The sequence below is a fragment of the Bos grunniens genome, chromosome 19 (assembly GCF_055505025.1).
Source record: "Bos grunniens cultivar Pamir isolate PY7600 chromosome 19, Bosgru_T2T1.0, whole genome shotgun sequence".
In the NCBI taxonomy this organism is placed as follows: domain Eukaryota; kingdom Metazoa; phylum Chordata; class Mammalia; order Artiodactyla; family Bovidae; genus Bos; species Bos grunniens.
Window position 1 is genome coordinate 25541243 of NC_141183.1, and position 16789 is coordinate 25558031.

A 16789-nucleotide genomic window follows, 5' to 3' on the forward strand; every position below is an offset into this window, starting at 1 on the left:
CTCAGGGAATAGGGAGCAGCTGCTGGAGAGAGTGTAGATGTTCTTTAATGTGAAAAGGGGAGGATCTTGTGAACCTCTCCTGGTCCCAAAGATCAGAAACCCCTTAAGTTGTCACAGATCCAATTCCAGGGACAACAGGAGTTGGCGAGCTATATCTAGAGATGGCAAAAGCAGGCATGAGGGGATGGTTGATCCGCATGTGTCTTAAAAAATGGAGAGGTCGATTTGGTGAGGAAGAGGCCTCTAGCTTTCAGAAAGAGGGTGACTTATCCTTAGAAAATAACGGGCCCCCTGGGGGTCAAATAAGGCAATCCTTCTGGTTTGTGGTGCCACAAAACAAAGGGCCTCTAGGCTCTGGTAGGGAGAGAAGAAGAAAGGAGAGGAAAGAGAACACCTTTCCAATGTTCTCTCGCAGCTCCTGAGACCCTTTTACTCTCCCGACAGTTGGGAATCTGCGTTCTTCAGCAACTTTTATTTTTGGAGGGATCGCTAGGGATCTGCTTAAACACACAGATCCTCTAGACATAAAAAGAAGCTCTCCCCTTCTCCCCACTCCTGGCCAGGAATTAGGTTTTGGATTTGAGGGAAATGCCCTCCTCTGCTCCCCATTGGGACCTCAGGACCCTACATAGAGTCAAGTCAGCAGGTTGGCTTGGAACCAAAAGTCTGAAGTTGGGTGCAAAGGCAGGCAGGCGCGGCGCACCCCATTCCAGATAGCCTTGATGAAGGCATGGAGAACTCAGGTACCCCCTTTCATGGGTTCAAAGATCTAAAAGCCAGAGAGTGCGCCAGTGCAAGGCAGCCCACAGCAGCTGCTTAGCCTTCCCCAAGCTTTTTCTCAGCTCAGATGTATCCAGATAAAAGTGCCTAACGGCGCGCCCCCACACACCCCTGACAAATGAATGTCATAAAGTTTCTTTCCTAGGGGTGGGGAGGCGTCTGTTTGAAGATGGCCAGTAGTGGAGTGCCCCCCGCAACATGGGGCCCTCCTATCAGCAGTACACACCCCTCATTTTTGCCCCCTAAATTTCCAAGAGGACTGAAGGAACCCACACAAGCCTTTTGCCCACAAAAAGTCAGGCACTCCTGCAAATAAAACCAGGCACCCAACGACTGCGGAGGCCTTATCACATTGAACTAGATGCCCCACTTCAGACACCCAGCTGGTCAGAACTTGGTGCAAAACCAGGCTAAATTTCTCCCACTTATTACCCTATAGCCCTGCTGGAGGCACGGTTTCCTTCCCCTAGTTTCAAGCCCCACAATTTCAAGGGGAAAAGCGAAAGCTGGAAGCAACTTACTGCGGGAGAGCTGGGCCTGGGCTGCCGCCACACCACCGCCTTCTGGGCCCGGAGAGCGCTCACCTACCTCTGCCCCCTTCCCCACCACAGCGAGCAGTTAAAGTGTCACTTAACATTCTGGAGAATGTGAAATATACCGCGCGGTGTCAACTCCCCAAAACCATAAAACTAACTTTATGGACCTCACGTGACTTTCTCGAGCCAGTGAGGGGTATCTGTCTGACTTCTCCGCGATTTTTACGATCTAACTTCAAGATAAAACCCCTATCCATTTGACATCTAAATGTCATAGCGACTTTTGGGATAGTTTGCTATGGACAAAGGGGGACAAAGTCAAGGGGGAAGGGGGAAAGAGGGCCCAATAGAGCCTCCAAGACCCTCGGCTGCCTCCTCACCAGCTCCCCCTCCCCTCCCCCAGCCCTGTAAGAAGTTGGGCCAAGCTGGAAGGGACGAACTGGGTAAGTGTCCAGACTTGACTCTTGTACTCAGGGTGGAGGCTGACTTGGATGGAAGAGGACTGGGACCGGGCCCTGGGCCAGTTCGGCTGAAGGGGAAACCAAGGGCCTTCTAGGAGGGAACCCAGCTCCTAATCAAGAGGGCAGGTCAGTTGGGCCCCTGGAGAGAGGAAGCCCTTGATAAATGTAGAGAAGACTGAGGGTAAGAGGAAACCTTTGAAATTGAGCTGATTTTTTTTGGAGGGGGTGGGGGTTGCCTACTGGGTAACAGGGTTGAATTGGGATTTAGACTAGGGGGCCAGGGGGCTGGGCAGGCCTGTATCTCTTCCAAGACCAGGAGCCTCCTGCTTAGGGCTTAGGCCCAAATTACTTTTCCTGAAGAGGTTTCCAGAGACTTTTCTGGCCAGCTGGTGGAAGACCAGGGTGGAGTCCAGCTCAGCCTTTCCCTTGTCCCTTGCTTCAGCTTCAGGTGGGATTTCTGGGCCTCTCAGTCCCCCAGGCATGAAAGCCTGTCCCCTGGCCCAAGTACCGCTGGACTAAGCAGAGACTTAGGAGGCTGAGAGGGGCTGCTGGGGAGCATCCTACTCTCCCTTCCCCACACCCCAGATCTATCAAGAATGGTCTAGGGTGTGCCTGGTGATGGGAGAAGCAGGTCCCCAGAGAAAAGACAAGTGGAAGGGCAGTGGAGGAGGGGAGACATTTATTTGACTTCAAGGAAAGCTACAAACAAATACCAAAAGCGAATCACTGAGACAGGCCCGGCAAAGACAGATTTCACACGTAGCACAGCATCCACTCGCTCACTACAAATGGTCTTGGAATCGAAATGGGTAGGGAAGAGGGGATAGGTCTGACCCAGACTATCCCCATATTTACAAGCTTTGGGCCCTCTATACCAGACCCATGGATTCACAGAGAAATACACAAGACATTTTACACTGAGGATTATTTTTGTTTTCTGAGGCTCCCAGACCAGGCCTTGTGGGGCCTACCCAGGCGGCAGGAACTTAAATCTCACTATGTACCTTCCCTCTTTTCAACATCACCCCTTTGGTCCCCCTTAGCTCCCTCCCACCTCAGGACCAAGCCTTAGGAAACTTGGGCCTGGGAGTGGGGAGAGAGGAGGAAGAGGAAGGAGGAAAGAGACACAGTCATGGACTCCCGGTCTCCGAGGCCAGCTCAGCTGGGCCCCGCGCTGCGGCACTATCCCACCTCAACTGCTGCCCCTTTTAGAGAAGTTTCCAGCTGAAACTCAAAATACAGCGATCATCCTTTTATAAATAAGTTATAACACAGATGGGGAGGGGAAAGTTCACATTAAACATGCGAGTTTCTTTTTTTCCTGGGGGAAGGAGTGCAACCACAGACACGAACATTCAGAAACACTGGCGGATTGGGGGTGAACGCAGGGGAGTGGGGAGCATGGAGGGAAAATAATAATTATCATTATTATTACAATAATAACAAGATTAACCAGTCCAGGAGAGAGGGAGCCACAGGAAGACCTAAGACCAAACGAAAAATCGTAACACAAGGCCCGGGCTGAGGCAGGCTCGTGGGAACCGGTTCCCAGCGGGCGGCGGCAGCGCAAGGAGGCTTGGAGGGGCCAGGGCTGGGGGCGGCATGAACTCTTGGGCCGCCCGGGCTCCTCCCGGCGGGCTCAGGGCTGGAAGGCGCTGCCGGCTGTAGCCAGGCTCATACTTTTCAGTTTGTTGTCTTTCTTCCACTTCATGCGCCGGTTCTGGAACCAGATCTTGATCTGGCGCTCGGACAGGCAGAGCGCGTGGGCGATCTCGATGCGCCGCCGCCGCGTCAGGTAGCGGTTGAAGTGGAACTCCTTTTCCAGCTCCAGGGTCTGGTAGCGGGTGTACGCGGTTCGGGCCCTTTTCCCGTCCGGCCCGGTCATGTCTGGAGCAGACAGAGCAGAGCGGCGAGGCCGCGTTATTCTGGTTAAGGGAGAGGGCACTGGGTGGGAGGGGGGCGTGGAGCAGGACCCAGGCGTCCCCGGCACCCAGCTCACCGCAGCTCCGATCCTCCCCACTCCAGATACCCGCATCCGAGCCTGTTTCCTGATGCCCCCTTCTCCTACAGCCCCCACTTCTGCCCGCAGCGAATGCGCCCGGCTTTGTCTCTTGCTCCCTCCCTGTGCCTCACCCTTCGCTGGGCTCAGGCGGCCGCTCACCCCGGGAGGGAGGAGAACGGTTGCACTTTTGCCCTGGAAACCTCGTTTTACTGCTCGCCCCTCCTCTGCTAAAAGCAGTCTCAAAATTTCGGGGGCAAGCAGGACCCTTCCCCATGTTACATAAACCCCATCCTTCATCCTAAAGCTAGTACAGCTGGGCAAATAAAACCTAAGGCGAATCTGTGAACAAATTATTAAAAATACTCCTCTTCAACCCCCCAGCTAAGCCCTCTTTTGGCTCTGTCCCTCCGAGCTTTTTCTCCCCCTCCGAAAAAGAGAAATCTATATTTGAGGAAAAGCCAAGCTCTCCTCGCCGACTCCCCCCACCCCCAAACGTGGAGAAGGAACAGCCGAGAAGACAAAAAGGGGAGCGAGAGCGAGAATTACCATGGCTGATGTGAAGCTTCCTCATCCAGGGGAATATCTGCGGAGTCTGCCCCTCGGGCGCGGCTGTGGAGGTGGCCATGGGCTCTGGCTGCGCCCGAGCTAGGCTTGGGCTGCTTAGCTGGCTCGCCGCTTCCTCAGGCTCCGAGGACGCGCTGGCCTCGTCTATTTCGGTGAAATTGGCGCTGGAGCTGGCCGGGGTCGCCTGGTCGGAGGGGGACGAAGCAGAGGGCTTGGCGCCGTGGCTGTCGCCGTTGGTGCAGGGCAAGGACTCGGGCGAGGACAGGGAGCAGCTCGACGCCGCTTGCCTGAAGCGGGGCTCCTGGGCGGGCGCAGGGAAGGCGCGCGAGCTCTCGCCCACCGCCCCAAAGTGGCTGGAGGAGGCCGAGGAGCGGTTGACGCTGAGGTCCATCCCATTGTAATTGTAGCCGTAAGAGCCGGTGTGCATGGCAGCGGGATCCCTGTAAGAGCCGCTCAGAGAGCTGCCACTGCCATAATTTAGCAACTGATAGTCCGGGCCATTTGGATAACGCCCCGAGAAGGAGTTTACAAAGTACGAGCTCATTTGGGTGATTTTGGAGGGCTTGATTTGTGGATCGTGGTCGTTATAACCCTGTGCTTCACGATTTATGATGTATTAATGAATTATAGCGATGCACTGTACTTCGTTTTGCTATGTATGCGGCCAAATATGGGGGGGGGGGTTGGAAGGGGGATGGGGGGGCGTTAGGGAATCACGTGCTTTTGTTGACCAGTCGTAAATTCTCGCTGATGACCTCAAGAGGTAATTCATGCTCTATGGTTACAAATAATGACGATCCGAGAATCGTTAGGGCCGATTCAATGCGAGCCTCCGAGAGAGGGGGAAAAAGGAGAAGGGGGAGAAACAGGGAGAAGGTTGGTGGCGGCCTCTGAGCAGAGCGCGCCACCTCCCGGCGAACGGCGGGAGCGCGGGCCGCTGACTGGCATGGCGGCGACGACTGCCTCCCTGCTGGCTCCGTGCAACCGCCGGGCTAGAAAGAAACCCGGCCTAGGCTCACCCAAAGGGTTGAGTCTTTTAGAAGAGAAACCCGATTAAGCCTTTACCCACTTTCTCGTAAGTGGAGTTTGTCTATCGTTCGGTACTTCTCCCTGTCGTCGTCGTTATTATTATTATTTTAACTGAAGGTGACCAAAGCTTGATTTGCTCTTCCTTTACTCGGGCCTTGCAAGTCTCCGAGTTGGGGGCAGAAATGGGGGAGAGGTTGGAAGATGTGTGTGAAAAACAATTATTGCAAAGGGTTTCCCTTGTGAGCCCGGCCTGGTCTGCTTCCTGACCCGGCTGCAGTGGTCCATCCACAGCATCCAGGCCAAGCCCGTGGGGCAAAGCCAAGGGTTCGAAGGAGAAACTTTCGCTTCTCCGGGTCCCCTGAGAACTTTGAAATACTCTTCCTCATCCTTAGCCCAGGACGGAAGGATGGCAGAACAGGATAGGGACCCCAAAAGAAGAGCCCAGCTGGGGCCAAGTGGCTTAGATGGGAGAAAAACGGTAGAGGCCACCGCATCAGGGACTCGGGTTTGCCTATAAATGTGGTCCTGAGATTCTGGGATCAAGGAAGAATCCTTCCGCTTTCTCACCAACTGCCTGCTATTGCCTTGGGAATCCCTACTTGAGACCCCTTGCTGGCATCTGGGTAGTTTCAGAATTTGCCGGGCGGCTCACGCCTTCCCGGGAAAGGAGTTCGGAGGACCAGCAGCGCCTTGCTGAGCGCGCTTGGCGGCCAGAGACCGCCACAGCTGGGCCCCCTCTGCCGGACGGCTATTTTCTTTAAAAATAAAAAAAGGGAAAGAGAGGGAGGAGGAAGAAAGGAAAACAGTCTCCTCATCTTGTCGCCTGGGTGAGGGTGGGGGTGGGGGGTGGGGGGTGGGATGGGGTGGGGACAGAATGGGTCCGTTATAGTTGATGGGATGTGACCAAACTGCCCCATCACCTGGCTTCCTGCCCTCAGGTCTCCAAAGAGCAGGGGAAAGTCTTGCCCTTCGCCCAGGCGCCTGCCGGCGGCTTCACATCCCCCTACTTGTCGCTAAGCCGCTACTTGAGGCAGGAAGGGACGCCTGGAGACTGCAGCTGTGGGCAGGGAGACAGACACCCGGTGGCCCCAATTTAGGCCAGGAGCCGAGGGCCAAGGCCGGCGGAAATCAGGCCATGTGGGCAGGCCAAAGATCATCGGCCTCAGGGATCCTGCGGACATAACCCAGCGCTGAGGCACAGAGACCCGCCTAGCTCAGTCTCTGCAGGAGCTCCCGGCTAGGGGGCCTCGGTGGCGTTCCCTCCTGCCACGGACAAACGAAGAAACGCTAGAGAATAAAAGGGGAACGACTCTTCTCCGTCCCCCAGTTCTGCACGAGAAGAGGCTGTTGTGAGCCTCAGCACCGGCGAGGCGCGGCGTTGGAGCCTGGGCCGGACCGCTGCAGCCTTTATCTCAACTGTAACTTCCGAGTCGCCTCTGGCCCTCTGGGGCCAACCAGAGCTCCGGCCTTCGCTGCAGAGTTTCCGGCACCGGGACGCAGGGGTGGCGGTGGGGGTGGGGAAGTGGCAGGGGAGGAGCAGAGGTGACTGAGCAGCGAGGTTTTACGTCTTTATTATTATTATCATTATTAATAATATTAATATTATTACCGAAGTATTTCACGTCCAGAGCTAAGACACGACTACAAACACAACACATAGAAAATTAATAAAATAGAACTTTGTTTTCTTCTGAGGCTCCTCTTCTTACTTCTAGGTAGTATGTGCTCCTTCCAGTGGCTTTGGGGAGGGGCTGGGAGAGAGGTCTGGGGTCAGGGAGTCTTCGAGGCCCCCGCTGAGGGGACTGCGAATCTACCATTGAACCGTGCACGGGCGACATGGACGAAATGAGACGCGACACGGACAAGAGCATTTTGCTCTGCTTCCAGGAAACATCAAGTGAGTCCGGTCCTCAGTTCTCACGCGGGAGCCTGTTCGGGCGGAGGCGGTTGTGCGGGCGTGGAGGCGGCGCTGGGGTGCCGGCTGGGCTCAGGCAGCACGGCCTCCCAGCGCCCAGGGAGCGCTCTGCGGGCGGGGGCGTCCAGGAGAGCGCGGGGCCCCGCCTGTCGCGCTCTGGAGAGCAGGTCCCCAGGCTCCCCCGCCCTCAGAGCCTTTCCCGGAGCTCTTCGCTGCCCTCCGTTCCCCGCAGGCCTCTCCCTTCGCGTCCCCCCGCCCCCTGCCAGCGCCTTCATTCGGCCGGTTTTTCTTCTTCCTCCTCGGCACTGAGCTGAGACGCGCTGAGCAGTTTGCTCTCCTTTTTCCACTTCATGCGCCGGTTCTGGAACCAGATCTTGATCTGCCGTTCCGTCAGGCACAGGGCGTGCGCGATCTCAATGCGCCGCCGCCGCGTCAAGTAGCGATTGTAGTGAAACTCCTTCTCCAGCTCCAGCGTCTGGTAGCGCGTGTAGGTCTGGCGGCCGCGGCGGCCGCTGGGCCCAAAGGATGAACCTGTTACGCAGAGAGGAGACGTTGAGGCCTGGGATTACCAAGGCCAGAACCCCCCCTCCCCCATTCGACCCTCAAATGGGGACTCTAGCCTGTCCCGGGATGCCCTCCACTCTCCCTGGTTCCTTGCCCACCCCCACCTTTCCTCACTCCTCCAGCGCCCCCTCCAGATTCCCTCCGGGTCTCCTAGGTTTTTGCCTTCTGTCTAGATTCTTGGTGGGGGGATGGGAGGAGCAGTTTTAAATCCCACCTGAGCCTAGGGGGAGGGGCTGGAGAAGCACTGGCCAGGTGTGTCTCTTCCTAGACGCATCTTTTTTTTCCATCTGGCTCCCCCACCACCCCGTGATAGATTCCGGCCCTTAATCTGTAATGACGTGGATCGATCCGTAGTCAGCATTAAGGGCTCCTCACTTTCGTGTCCCGTTAATGGACATCAATTTGGGATTTAAGACCGACAAATAATCCAACCTGAGACCCCGGCGCCTGCTTCTCCCTCTCTCCGACTCCGCCCGCTCCCTCTCTTTCTTCCCCTTATTCTCCCCCCCTCCTCTGACTACCACCCCTTTCCGGGTGCCTCCTCTTTCCCCAGCCCCCGACCCCCAGGGAAAACCAGTCCGGGACAGACTCAACTCTCCCTCGCCAGCGTCACGCCGCCCCCCTTCCCATGACGTACTCCGTTTTTAATGAACAGTCTTGGGGTGGGGGACCGGGCCAGAGCTGGGGGCGCCAGGGAGAGCCCAACCAGTGGCTGCGCGGACTCTGCCTGCCTCCCTGACCCGGATCTCGGTTGCGGCCTGGCCCTCGCAGAGAACCCACTCGCTCTCCCTGGCTCGGAGTGCATCTGGGACTTTGCAAACTTTGCAACTCTTGAGGGCGTGAGGGCAGCGCGGGAGATCGAGGCAGGCGCCCAATCTTCCCTAAGCTCCAACCCGAGATGCTTTCTCCGTGGAAAAATTGGGGCTCTCTAGTTCTGACTCTGGTGGGGGGAGGGAGCCCGCGGGGGTCGCGGCGGTCGCAGCAAGTCTCACTCACTGTTGCATGAATTCATCCGCTGCATCCAGGGGTAGACCGGGGTGGAGCACTTCTGCTCCTCGGCCTCGCCGAACACGCTCTTGTCCTGCGCACAGTCGGACTTCCGCGGCTCCGGGTGGAACGGGGGCGGCTCGTCGGCGCCCGAGAGCGCGCAGGCCGACTCCTTCTCGCGGTAGAAGGCCGGCGCCGGCCCGTAGTCGCAGGGCGCCGCCCGGCCGTAGCCGCCGCCGGCCGGCGGGTAATAGGAGGAAGCGGCAAAGCCCTTGTCTTGGCCGGGCCCAGGCCCGTAGGGCGCGGGGTAGTGCCTCAGAGGGTCCGCATACCCCGACGAGTAGAGAGGGAGCTGGCCCAGGAAGGACTCCTGCCCGCTGGCCAGAGTGACGGGGAAGGTGGAGTTCACGAAATAGGAACTCATTGGGAGGGGAGGCGCGCGCGGCCGCTGCTGCTCCGCCGGGTTTATGATTTGTTGTGTTTTATAGTCCGAGCGCCGCGCCTATTAGTAGTATATCTGAGATTGGGTTTTAGCTGAGGGGGGATGGCGAGGTGCCAGTGAGGGCCAGAAGGAAATACAACCATCTGATCCAACACTGACCAATGGCAGAGGCAGGAATTGTCAAATAGCACCCAGGAGGAGCGCAGCCCGCGCGAGGGACCCGCGCACAAACCTATCAACCTTTTTTCCTCCTTCTCCTTCTGCTTTCTCTCTCTCTCTCCCCAACAGCACAACGCGTCCCGTTCCACCTACGTAGGATCTGCGAAAGAGGCGTCTGTGCCTTTGAGGGAGGAGGGAGCACTTGGATTGAGACCACCCCATCCTCCAGTGATTAAATAAATATATCCCTCCCCTCCCCACGCAGAATAGGAAAAAGTTAATTGTGTTTTCAGAAAAGTTAACCCCTGACTTGCTTGAGCCCCATTCCCTCAAGGGAAGGTGGATAAATATCTCGGAATCTGGAATCTCAGTCTCCCTAGAAGAGAACTAAAGGAGAAGGCTGGTTTCTCGGGTTTTGTGTTGGTAGGAGGAGAGAAGAGCTCTCCGCTGATTAGCATCGCTTTCAGAAATCGAGAAGCAAAAGAAGAAGAAACCATCTCCTTCCCAGGTTTTGAAAACCGTTTTTCCTGTTTCTCAGACCTACTCCATCTCCTCCAAGCCTGGGCTTATTATTCCTGCCTCTTTACAGCTCTTGTAGTCTGAGAGGCAGGCCAGAGGACCCAGAAGACTGGGAATTGGGAGGAGGGTCTGAGCCTAAAAGCTTCTCCCTTTTGCTGTGCGGTTAGGCTAGGAGCTTCTTGGAAGGCTACCGCTGCCGCTGCCCAAGATATCTTGCCTGGTTCTAGTATGTACTGCTTGCTCTTGGCACAGGAAGGGGCACTGGGAAGAAGGGGATAGGGAGAGGAGGGGTGAGAGGATTGTCTGATCCCTATCCTGCCTGAAACCCTCCCTCCACCCCACTTCCTACCCCAAAAGACATTAGAATATCCTGGGCTACAAATTCTTAGGTATCAAAGGTGCCTCAGTAAGTACAGGAAAGAAAATTTTTCCTCCACCAGTTCCAGGTCTTCAAACCCTCCTGATTTTGGAGACAATGAGAAACCACTGGGAAGAGAGGAGCCATCGCTCCTTTTCCAGGTCTCTCCAGAAGCTGACAGTTCTTTTTTAATTAATTCTTTCTCAAGACAGTTTTTGTTTCATTTTATAAAGGGGAGGGTTGGGTCCTCCTGGGGCCGCAGCAGGCAGCTTACCACTATCATTCCGTATCCCCTTTCCAGATGCTCACTACCCTTCTGTCTCTCAGCATCTCTACAATCCCTCCCACCTCTCATATATGTATCACCAGCCTGCTGCCTACAAGCTTTGGTGTGAGAGAGTGTGTACATCTCTGACTCTTATTTTAGGAAAATGAGCATTGGAACCAGCCTGGAAGACTGAACCACAGTGTATTTTCAACATTCTAATGCGCATAAAGGATGACAAGCTTTGGACCTGGGGCCAGGAATGGGCCAGAATGTGGGACAAAACCTGATGATGAAGGGACCAGGCTGACCCTTCTCTGACTTGTTCTCTGGACTCCTTTTTGTAGGCCAAATCTGCCCACTGAAGATGGCACAAGACACTAGGAAAAGTGGTAAAGGATTGAGGTTAGTGACCAGGGATGGAACTTGGTTGTTGCAAAGCGGCCCACAAGGCTCCCTAAACTTAGGACAACTTCTCTGCTGTGCCTTCATGGTTAAGTGGCTATTCCTGGTTGTCCCATCAACCACTTCCTAGCCCCTCTTTGGAGGTGGGGGTTGTCAGATTTTAAAAGATAAACTCTAGCCTCCTAATGATGCAGTCATAAGTGCTCAAATCCAGCTGTGATTAGGCCCACTCCTGGAAAGGAATGGAGAACATTTGGGCTGGAGGAGCAAGGTGGAGAGAGTACCTTGTGTACCTCCCTCCTCCTTGCTACTGAGGCTGGGCCTTGGGCCTCAGCCCTCCCTTCCTCCTTTCTGGTCACAGTGTCCTCAAACTAGGACTGTTTGGTATGGCCTTTCCCATGAAGCCTGGATAACATAAGATTCAGTAAGAGATGAAGACTTCCCCTATGATAGAAGCACGAAAACAATCGCCTTATCCTTAGAGTCATAGCCCCAAATTAACCTCACCTCTGCAGGTTGCCTGTCGTGAGATGGAGCCGCAAAGGCAGGGCCTGGGCGCCTGGAGTCGGGCATGAAAGGAAATAGCGCCTCATCGCTCTTATCTAAGCCCAGAGGTATTTATGAGCGTTTATTCGTCTGATCCGTTTGTTTGGGAGAAAGAGCAGGCAGGCAGGGCTGGGCCAGAGGCTGCCTGACTTCTGGAGTCAGATCTCTATGAATCTGTCTGTGGTTGCATCCACCGTCGTCGGTCTGTCTCCAAGAGGGAACATATAAATACACAGTGGGCACAGCCATCTGCTGGTCTGGGATGTCTCTCCCTGCTCAAGGAGGAGGTGTGTGTACGGAGAGGTGGATGTAAATGTGTTTTAAGTCTTGCGTACACAACAGAAGGATTGTATAGAAATCCCATTGGCAGGACTTATAATTGTAATTTCCTGAGCTGTGAATCTGTGGTCCTGTGGACATACACACATTCCAGCTCCCCGGTAAATGTCGAAGTTGTGTTCAGCTCCAGAGTAGAATTCTCCTGCACTGGTAATCTCAGGGAGGGTATGTGCCAGTAGGTGTTTGGAGGGGATGGGTATTAAGACATTGTCCAGGCTTCCCACTTCCTCTTAGCTGCAAAGCTCTCTCCCACTCCCAGCTCTTAAGAGTTGTGGGCAACTTCCCCCACCCCAATCTCAACTCTGATTGGGGTGGGGTGAATTCAAACATCTCAACCCAATTCTTCCTCTAGATTCCACGATTCTCTGGGCTTGGGGAACATATATGTTCCCAGAGGAGCAGTGTGGCCTCTCCCAATCTTTGAGAGCAGTTTACAGGGAACACTGCCTTAAAATTGGCTCCTCCAAAGCAAGGTACAAAGACATTTCCATTATGCAAATGAATGGCATCTTCTCTGTTGGAGAGGGGAGCAGTGGCCCTCAGCTCCCTCTCCCCAGGCCCATGGGCACCCTAAGAGCCCTTAAAGGTTTCAACCCTCTGTACAGCTGCCTTCCCCTCTCCATCTGTCCTTCCGATTGTCCGAAAGAAAAACCTCCGAGGGGCCCAAGACTTTCAGGGAGCACTCCCTTGGGGGCTCCTGCACTGGGCCGGGCCTTCCAGCCGCCAGAAAGTCACTCTCTGCTGAAAAGCTGAAAGGGCTGCTCCTGCGAGGCAGACTCACAAGGCGCCAGAGCCTCGGGCCGCAGAGACCCCGCGTTTGCCCCTAGTACCGCTGGGCCCCTCGACTTCGGCAGCTCCTCCAGCTCCAGACCCCGTAACACCTAGGCCTGACTGGCACCAGAGGCAATTTCCTGGAGCCCCCCGCCCAGGAACTGGGGCCACAGCACCTTGAAAGGAGCGGCCAGAGCTTCCTCCTGCGGCTTGAAAGCCCGAGCTAATCAGTAACCCGTGAGACGGGCCAATATTCAAACTCGGCGGCAGCGGCGCGTACCCTCGCCCTCGCCACCCCCTCCTGGGAAAGCAGTCGGCTTCAGCGGGTGTGAGGAGTCGGGCAGGAACGGAAATTACAATGGTTTGCTTCCTTAATGATTGATCCCCTCTCCCCGCTTTTTCCCAAAGCATGTTTGTGTCGATTTCGCTTGAAATGATTGGGAATGGGGAAGGGGACACACACTCGCTCACTTGCAGACACCAACAATTTCCAGAAAGCTCGGTTCAGTTCTTTCACCATACACTCAACCGGCCAAGGAACTGGCAAGACCCACCAGTCAACCCGGAGAACACAGACTCGGTTTGTCTTTTGACAACCGAGTGGAACTGCCCGGGCCGGCGCCTCCCTTGCAGGACCCCTCCCTTGGCCGAAAAGAAAACCAAATAAACCTTGAACAGCCTTGGCCTCGGATGGATCTCCCTAGCGGCCCTGGTGATCCCCTCTTGAGTTTGTCGGGGACGTCGGGGAGAGGGCTCTCGACTCTGATCCCCCAACCCTTTGATTCAGGGCCCCATTCCCGCCAGATGCAGTATTAGTCCTTTTAAAATATGCCCTAGAAAAAAGCCGCTTCCCCCAGCCAGCCGCCAGGTTTGGAGCTGGGATGGGCCTGACAGAGAGAGGGATCCTCGTTTTCCAATCCACATGTGGGCGAGCTGGAACCAAGATCCAGCGGAAGGTGATAATCTGGCCCGAAAGTCCCCGGAATCCCGCCGAACCTGAGCGGCTGGGGGCTCCGGGCGTGGGGCCGGGTTCAGGCAGCGTCGCCGAGCTTGCGGCGCCGAAGCCGCATGTCTCCAAACCGACGGTAGATGGCAGCAAACCGCATAATTTGGGTCAGAGCGAAGTGTCTAAGGGATGATTTATACTCCGGCAAGACTACAGGAGAAAAAGACCTTTAGTCTGGGTAGGTTTGGGGAATTTTTCCTTTGAGAATAGGCTCCGAGTGCCGCGGGTGCTGGCCGAGAACTTCTCTGACTTCGCAGCCGAGGGGTCCCTTCAGGCACCCATACTGGGCCTGCTTCCAGGGCATCTACCTGTGCCACCAGGGGCCCCCTCCCGCGCCACAAGTGGCTCTCTCTCTTCTCAGCTCAGTATTGAGAAGGCCAATATTCCCCTATGCGCATCCAGACCCTGCAATCCCTGGGCCACCAGAGACCTGAGATTGAAATCTCTGCATCTGGTCCTTAAAAAGAGGAAAGCAATCACCCATTTCTGCAAACCAAACTAACTCACAGTCTCTCCTGCTCTACGAGCCCTAAAGCCCTAAGTCCCTTATCTCTCAGCTGGCAGCTTCCCCAGAACCCCTCTCTATTTTTAAGTCTTCACCTAGCGACTGGCGCCTTCTTCAACCCCACCAGCTACTTTAGGAATCTAGGCTTCCCGCCCCACGGTTTTTCTCCCGGCTCCCCCCACCCCCTACCCCCTACCCCCTACCCCCTACCCCAGGCCTGGCTCAGGAATGGAATCAGGCGCCGGAGGGACAAGACTAGCTGTCTGAGCTCAGTGCCAGGCAGCTTTCTAGTCCAGACACTATCAAATCCCCTAATGGGAATTTCTTTTAATTTTCTTCTCTTTATTTTTCTTTTTTGTTTCCATACCTAAAACAACAACGTTTTAAACAGCTTCTTCACAATCACCACATTTGGATCCAGGAAAGTTTGAAACGTTTCCACATCAGACACACATGGCAATTTTCTCCTCCACAGAAATCCACACATCCCATACCAATAAAACACAAGGTACAGAACCAGTATTACACAGAAACCAACGCGCTGTAACCTACCGCGTTAAAAAACACAAAATTGTCTCCTTGCAGAGCGAGCCTCCCTCCTACGGGAGTGGCCAAAGAACTGAGCATTTTCAGGCAGGCTTCTTGGGAGGAGGGGGTTTCCCTCAATTTGGGTGCCTCCACCCACAGCCCTTTAATTTCAGAAATGTTTCCGAAGGGAGATAATGAGTATTTCTCCGTGAATTGTTCTTTCTGTATCTCTCTAGCCGCCTGCTCACCCTCGCTGGCCTCAACGGAGATTCCAGGCCCTCCAGAGACCAGGACGTCTCTCAGCGCCACCGCCCCTCGTGCCAACGGTGCCGGAAAGCCACGGAGACCCGTACCCGCACCGGGCAAGAGAACTGCGCCGGGGCAATTGGGGGAGGCCGGAACAAGGGAGAGATGGTGGGAGGGGGAGGGGGCGCAAACCCACAGAGGCCGTAGCAACCGGCTTTATGCCGGCACCCCAAGTCCAGACACCCCCTATCTTTTCTTTCGCAGCCCTCTAGCTTAAACGTCTTCTCCCAGCTTAAAAAGGCCACTTAGAGCTCGCCTCCCGTGGCCCCTTTCGGTTCCTCCGACCGTCTTCCCTGCCTTGCTTCTCCTCCAGGAAGCAACCACCCCTCTCTCAGCCACCGAATTTCCTAGGAAGCCTCTCCCTGCAGCGCCCAGAGGTGGGGTTCAGCCCTGTCTTGGAAGAGGGGGGAGAGAGACAAACCCAAGCCCCACCCCCTACAAAACCGATGCAAAAGAATAAGAAGAAAATTGTAGAATCTCCCTTACCTTTGCAGACCTTGGGGTTTCTTTCCTCCGATTGAAAGGGGTGGGAAAAAGGGGGGCGGGGAAGAGCGTTCGGTTTCTTCTTCATCTTCCAGATAATATTGTCCCAACCTGAGAGCCGTTGCTTCCCCTTCTCTGACTTGGGAGAGAGGGTGTTTCGCTTTTCTGATATTTGCATAGAAAATGGAGTAAGTTCTGGCTTTGAAAAATGGTATCAGGCTGCAGTCCTGGGCAGATTGTCCATTTACTCTCCATGATGACTAAAATCCCAGATCAGCAAGCAAATTAACTTAGAAATTAAAATTATTTTTGGTTCTCTCTTTTGTGTAATTCCCACCCCTCCTTCTCTCTCTCTCTCTCCCCCGCTCTCTCTTCTTTTCTCTCCCCCTCGGTTTTCCTCTCTCTCTTTTGCTTTATCGAGCTGATACTGAAGTATAAAAATATCAAGAGGCTGGAGCCCTGAAGGACGACAGTGCTCCGACCTAGGTGTGGTGTCCAAAAGAATGCTGCATTATAACCACCAGGGAAATGATAAAAAGTTCATGTTCACGATCGCCTGGCCACATGACCGGCGCTGGCCAATCGCTGGATTCAACCACTCATAAACTTCTATCACGAAGTTGTAAATTTTCATAAAACAACAAGGAATTTATTGCATTTCTTCATGGCTGCTCCACCAGCAACCCTTTTCTCAGTCGCCATCTTCTTTTCTTCTCCTTCTCGATTTTTGGGGAAACCCCAATCTGAGAAGGTGTGAGTTTTGGGGTGTGGGGAATCAGACAGAGGAGGCACAAGCATCCATCTGGGAAGGGGGTTCTTTTTGGAACCTCCCTATTCTCACTGGAGCTCTGTCCTTCTTTTCTAGTAAAAATTCACCCCAAAACCTCCACACAGGGTCTTTTCTAAGGCAATTTGGGGGTGAGTTGGGAGCAACAGTCAATGCCCAGAGCTGCCACTAGCCTCGGGGCAAAATGAAAGCATCAAAGCCCCCTTTCCCCCTCTGAATGCCCCCCTCACTCCCAGCCCTATAGATGGCAGGACCCCACCTGTGAGGGCTTGTAGCACTGCGGGTTTGGGGGCCGTAGATTCCCCTAGGGCCTAGCTTTTGTCCCAAGTAAGGTGGCCCTAATGGAGGCCAAGGCAGACACTCTAGCCACCGAATGATTGCCTCTGCATCCCAGGAATTGGAGGAGAGCAAAGCCGGACCCAGACACTTGGCTCTCTCGTCCAAATGTGCACTTGCCCAGGTTCCCAAGGACAACTCCCCATGCTCTCTGCGGGGGGAGGGGGTGGTCTGCGGTCCTTAATGTGGGTACCGC

General features: G+C 54.9%; 2 protein-coding genes and 1 long non-coding RNA gene across 3 annotated transcripts; 1 reads left to right on the plus strand and 2 right to left on the minus strand.

Annotated features, from left to right (window-relative positions):
* Window positions 1-1344: 1344 nt before the first annotated feature.
* Window positions 1345-15978, plus strand: LOC147351797 (uncharacterized). The gene is made up of 2 exons (XR_015146890.1): window positions 1345-1759; window positions 14918-15978. It is a non-coding gene; the product is annotated as an uncharacterized LOC147351797 (long non-coding RNA).
* On the minus strand, window positions 2440-6103 carry HOXB5 (homeobox B5). Its single transcript, XM_086355452.1, has 2 exons — window positions 4326-6103; window positions 2440-3664 (listed from the first exon to the last, which is right to left on the minus strand). Exons 1-2 carry the CDS (start codon window positions 4885-4887, stop codon window positions 3417-3419), a joined length of 810 nt encoding a protein of 269 aa, XP_086211578.1. The 5' UTR covers window positions 4888-6103; the 3' UTR covers window positions 2440-3416.
* Window positions 6928-15614, minus strand: HOXB6 (homeobox B6). Its single transcript, XM_086355454.1, has 3 exons — window positions 15474-15614; window positions 8848-13798; window positions 6928-7818 (listed from the first exon to the last, which is right to left on the minus strand). The coding sequence occupies exons 2-3, from the start codon at window positions 9260-9262 to the stop codon at window positions 7559-7561; spliced, it is 675 nt and encodes a 224-aa protein (XP_086211580.1). The 5' UTR covers window positions 9263-13798; window positions 15474-15614; the 3' UTR covers window positions 6928-7558.
* Window positions 15979-16789: the final 811 nt, after the last annotated feature.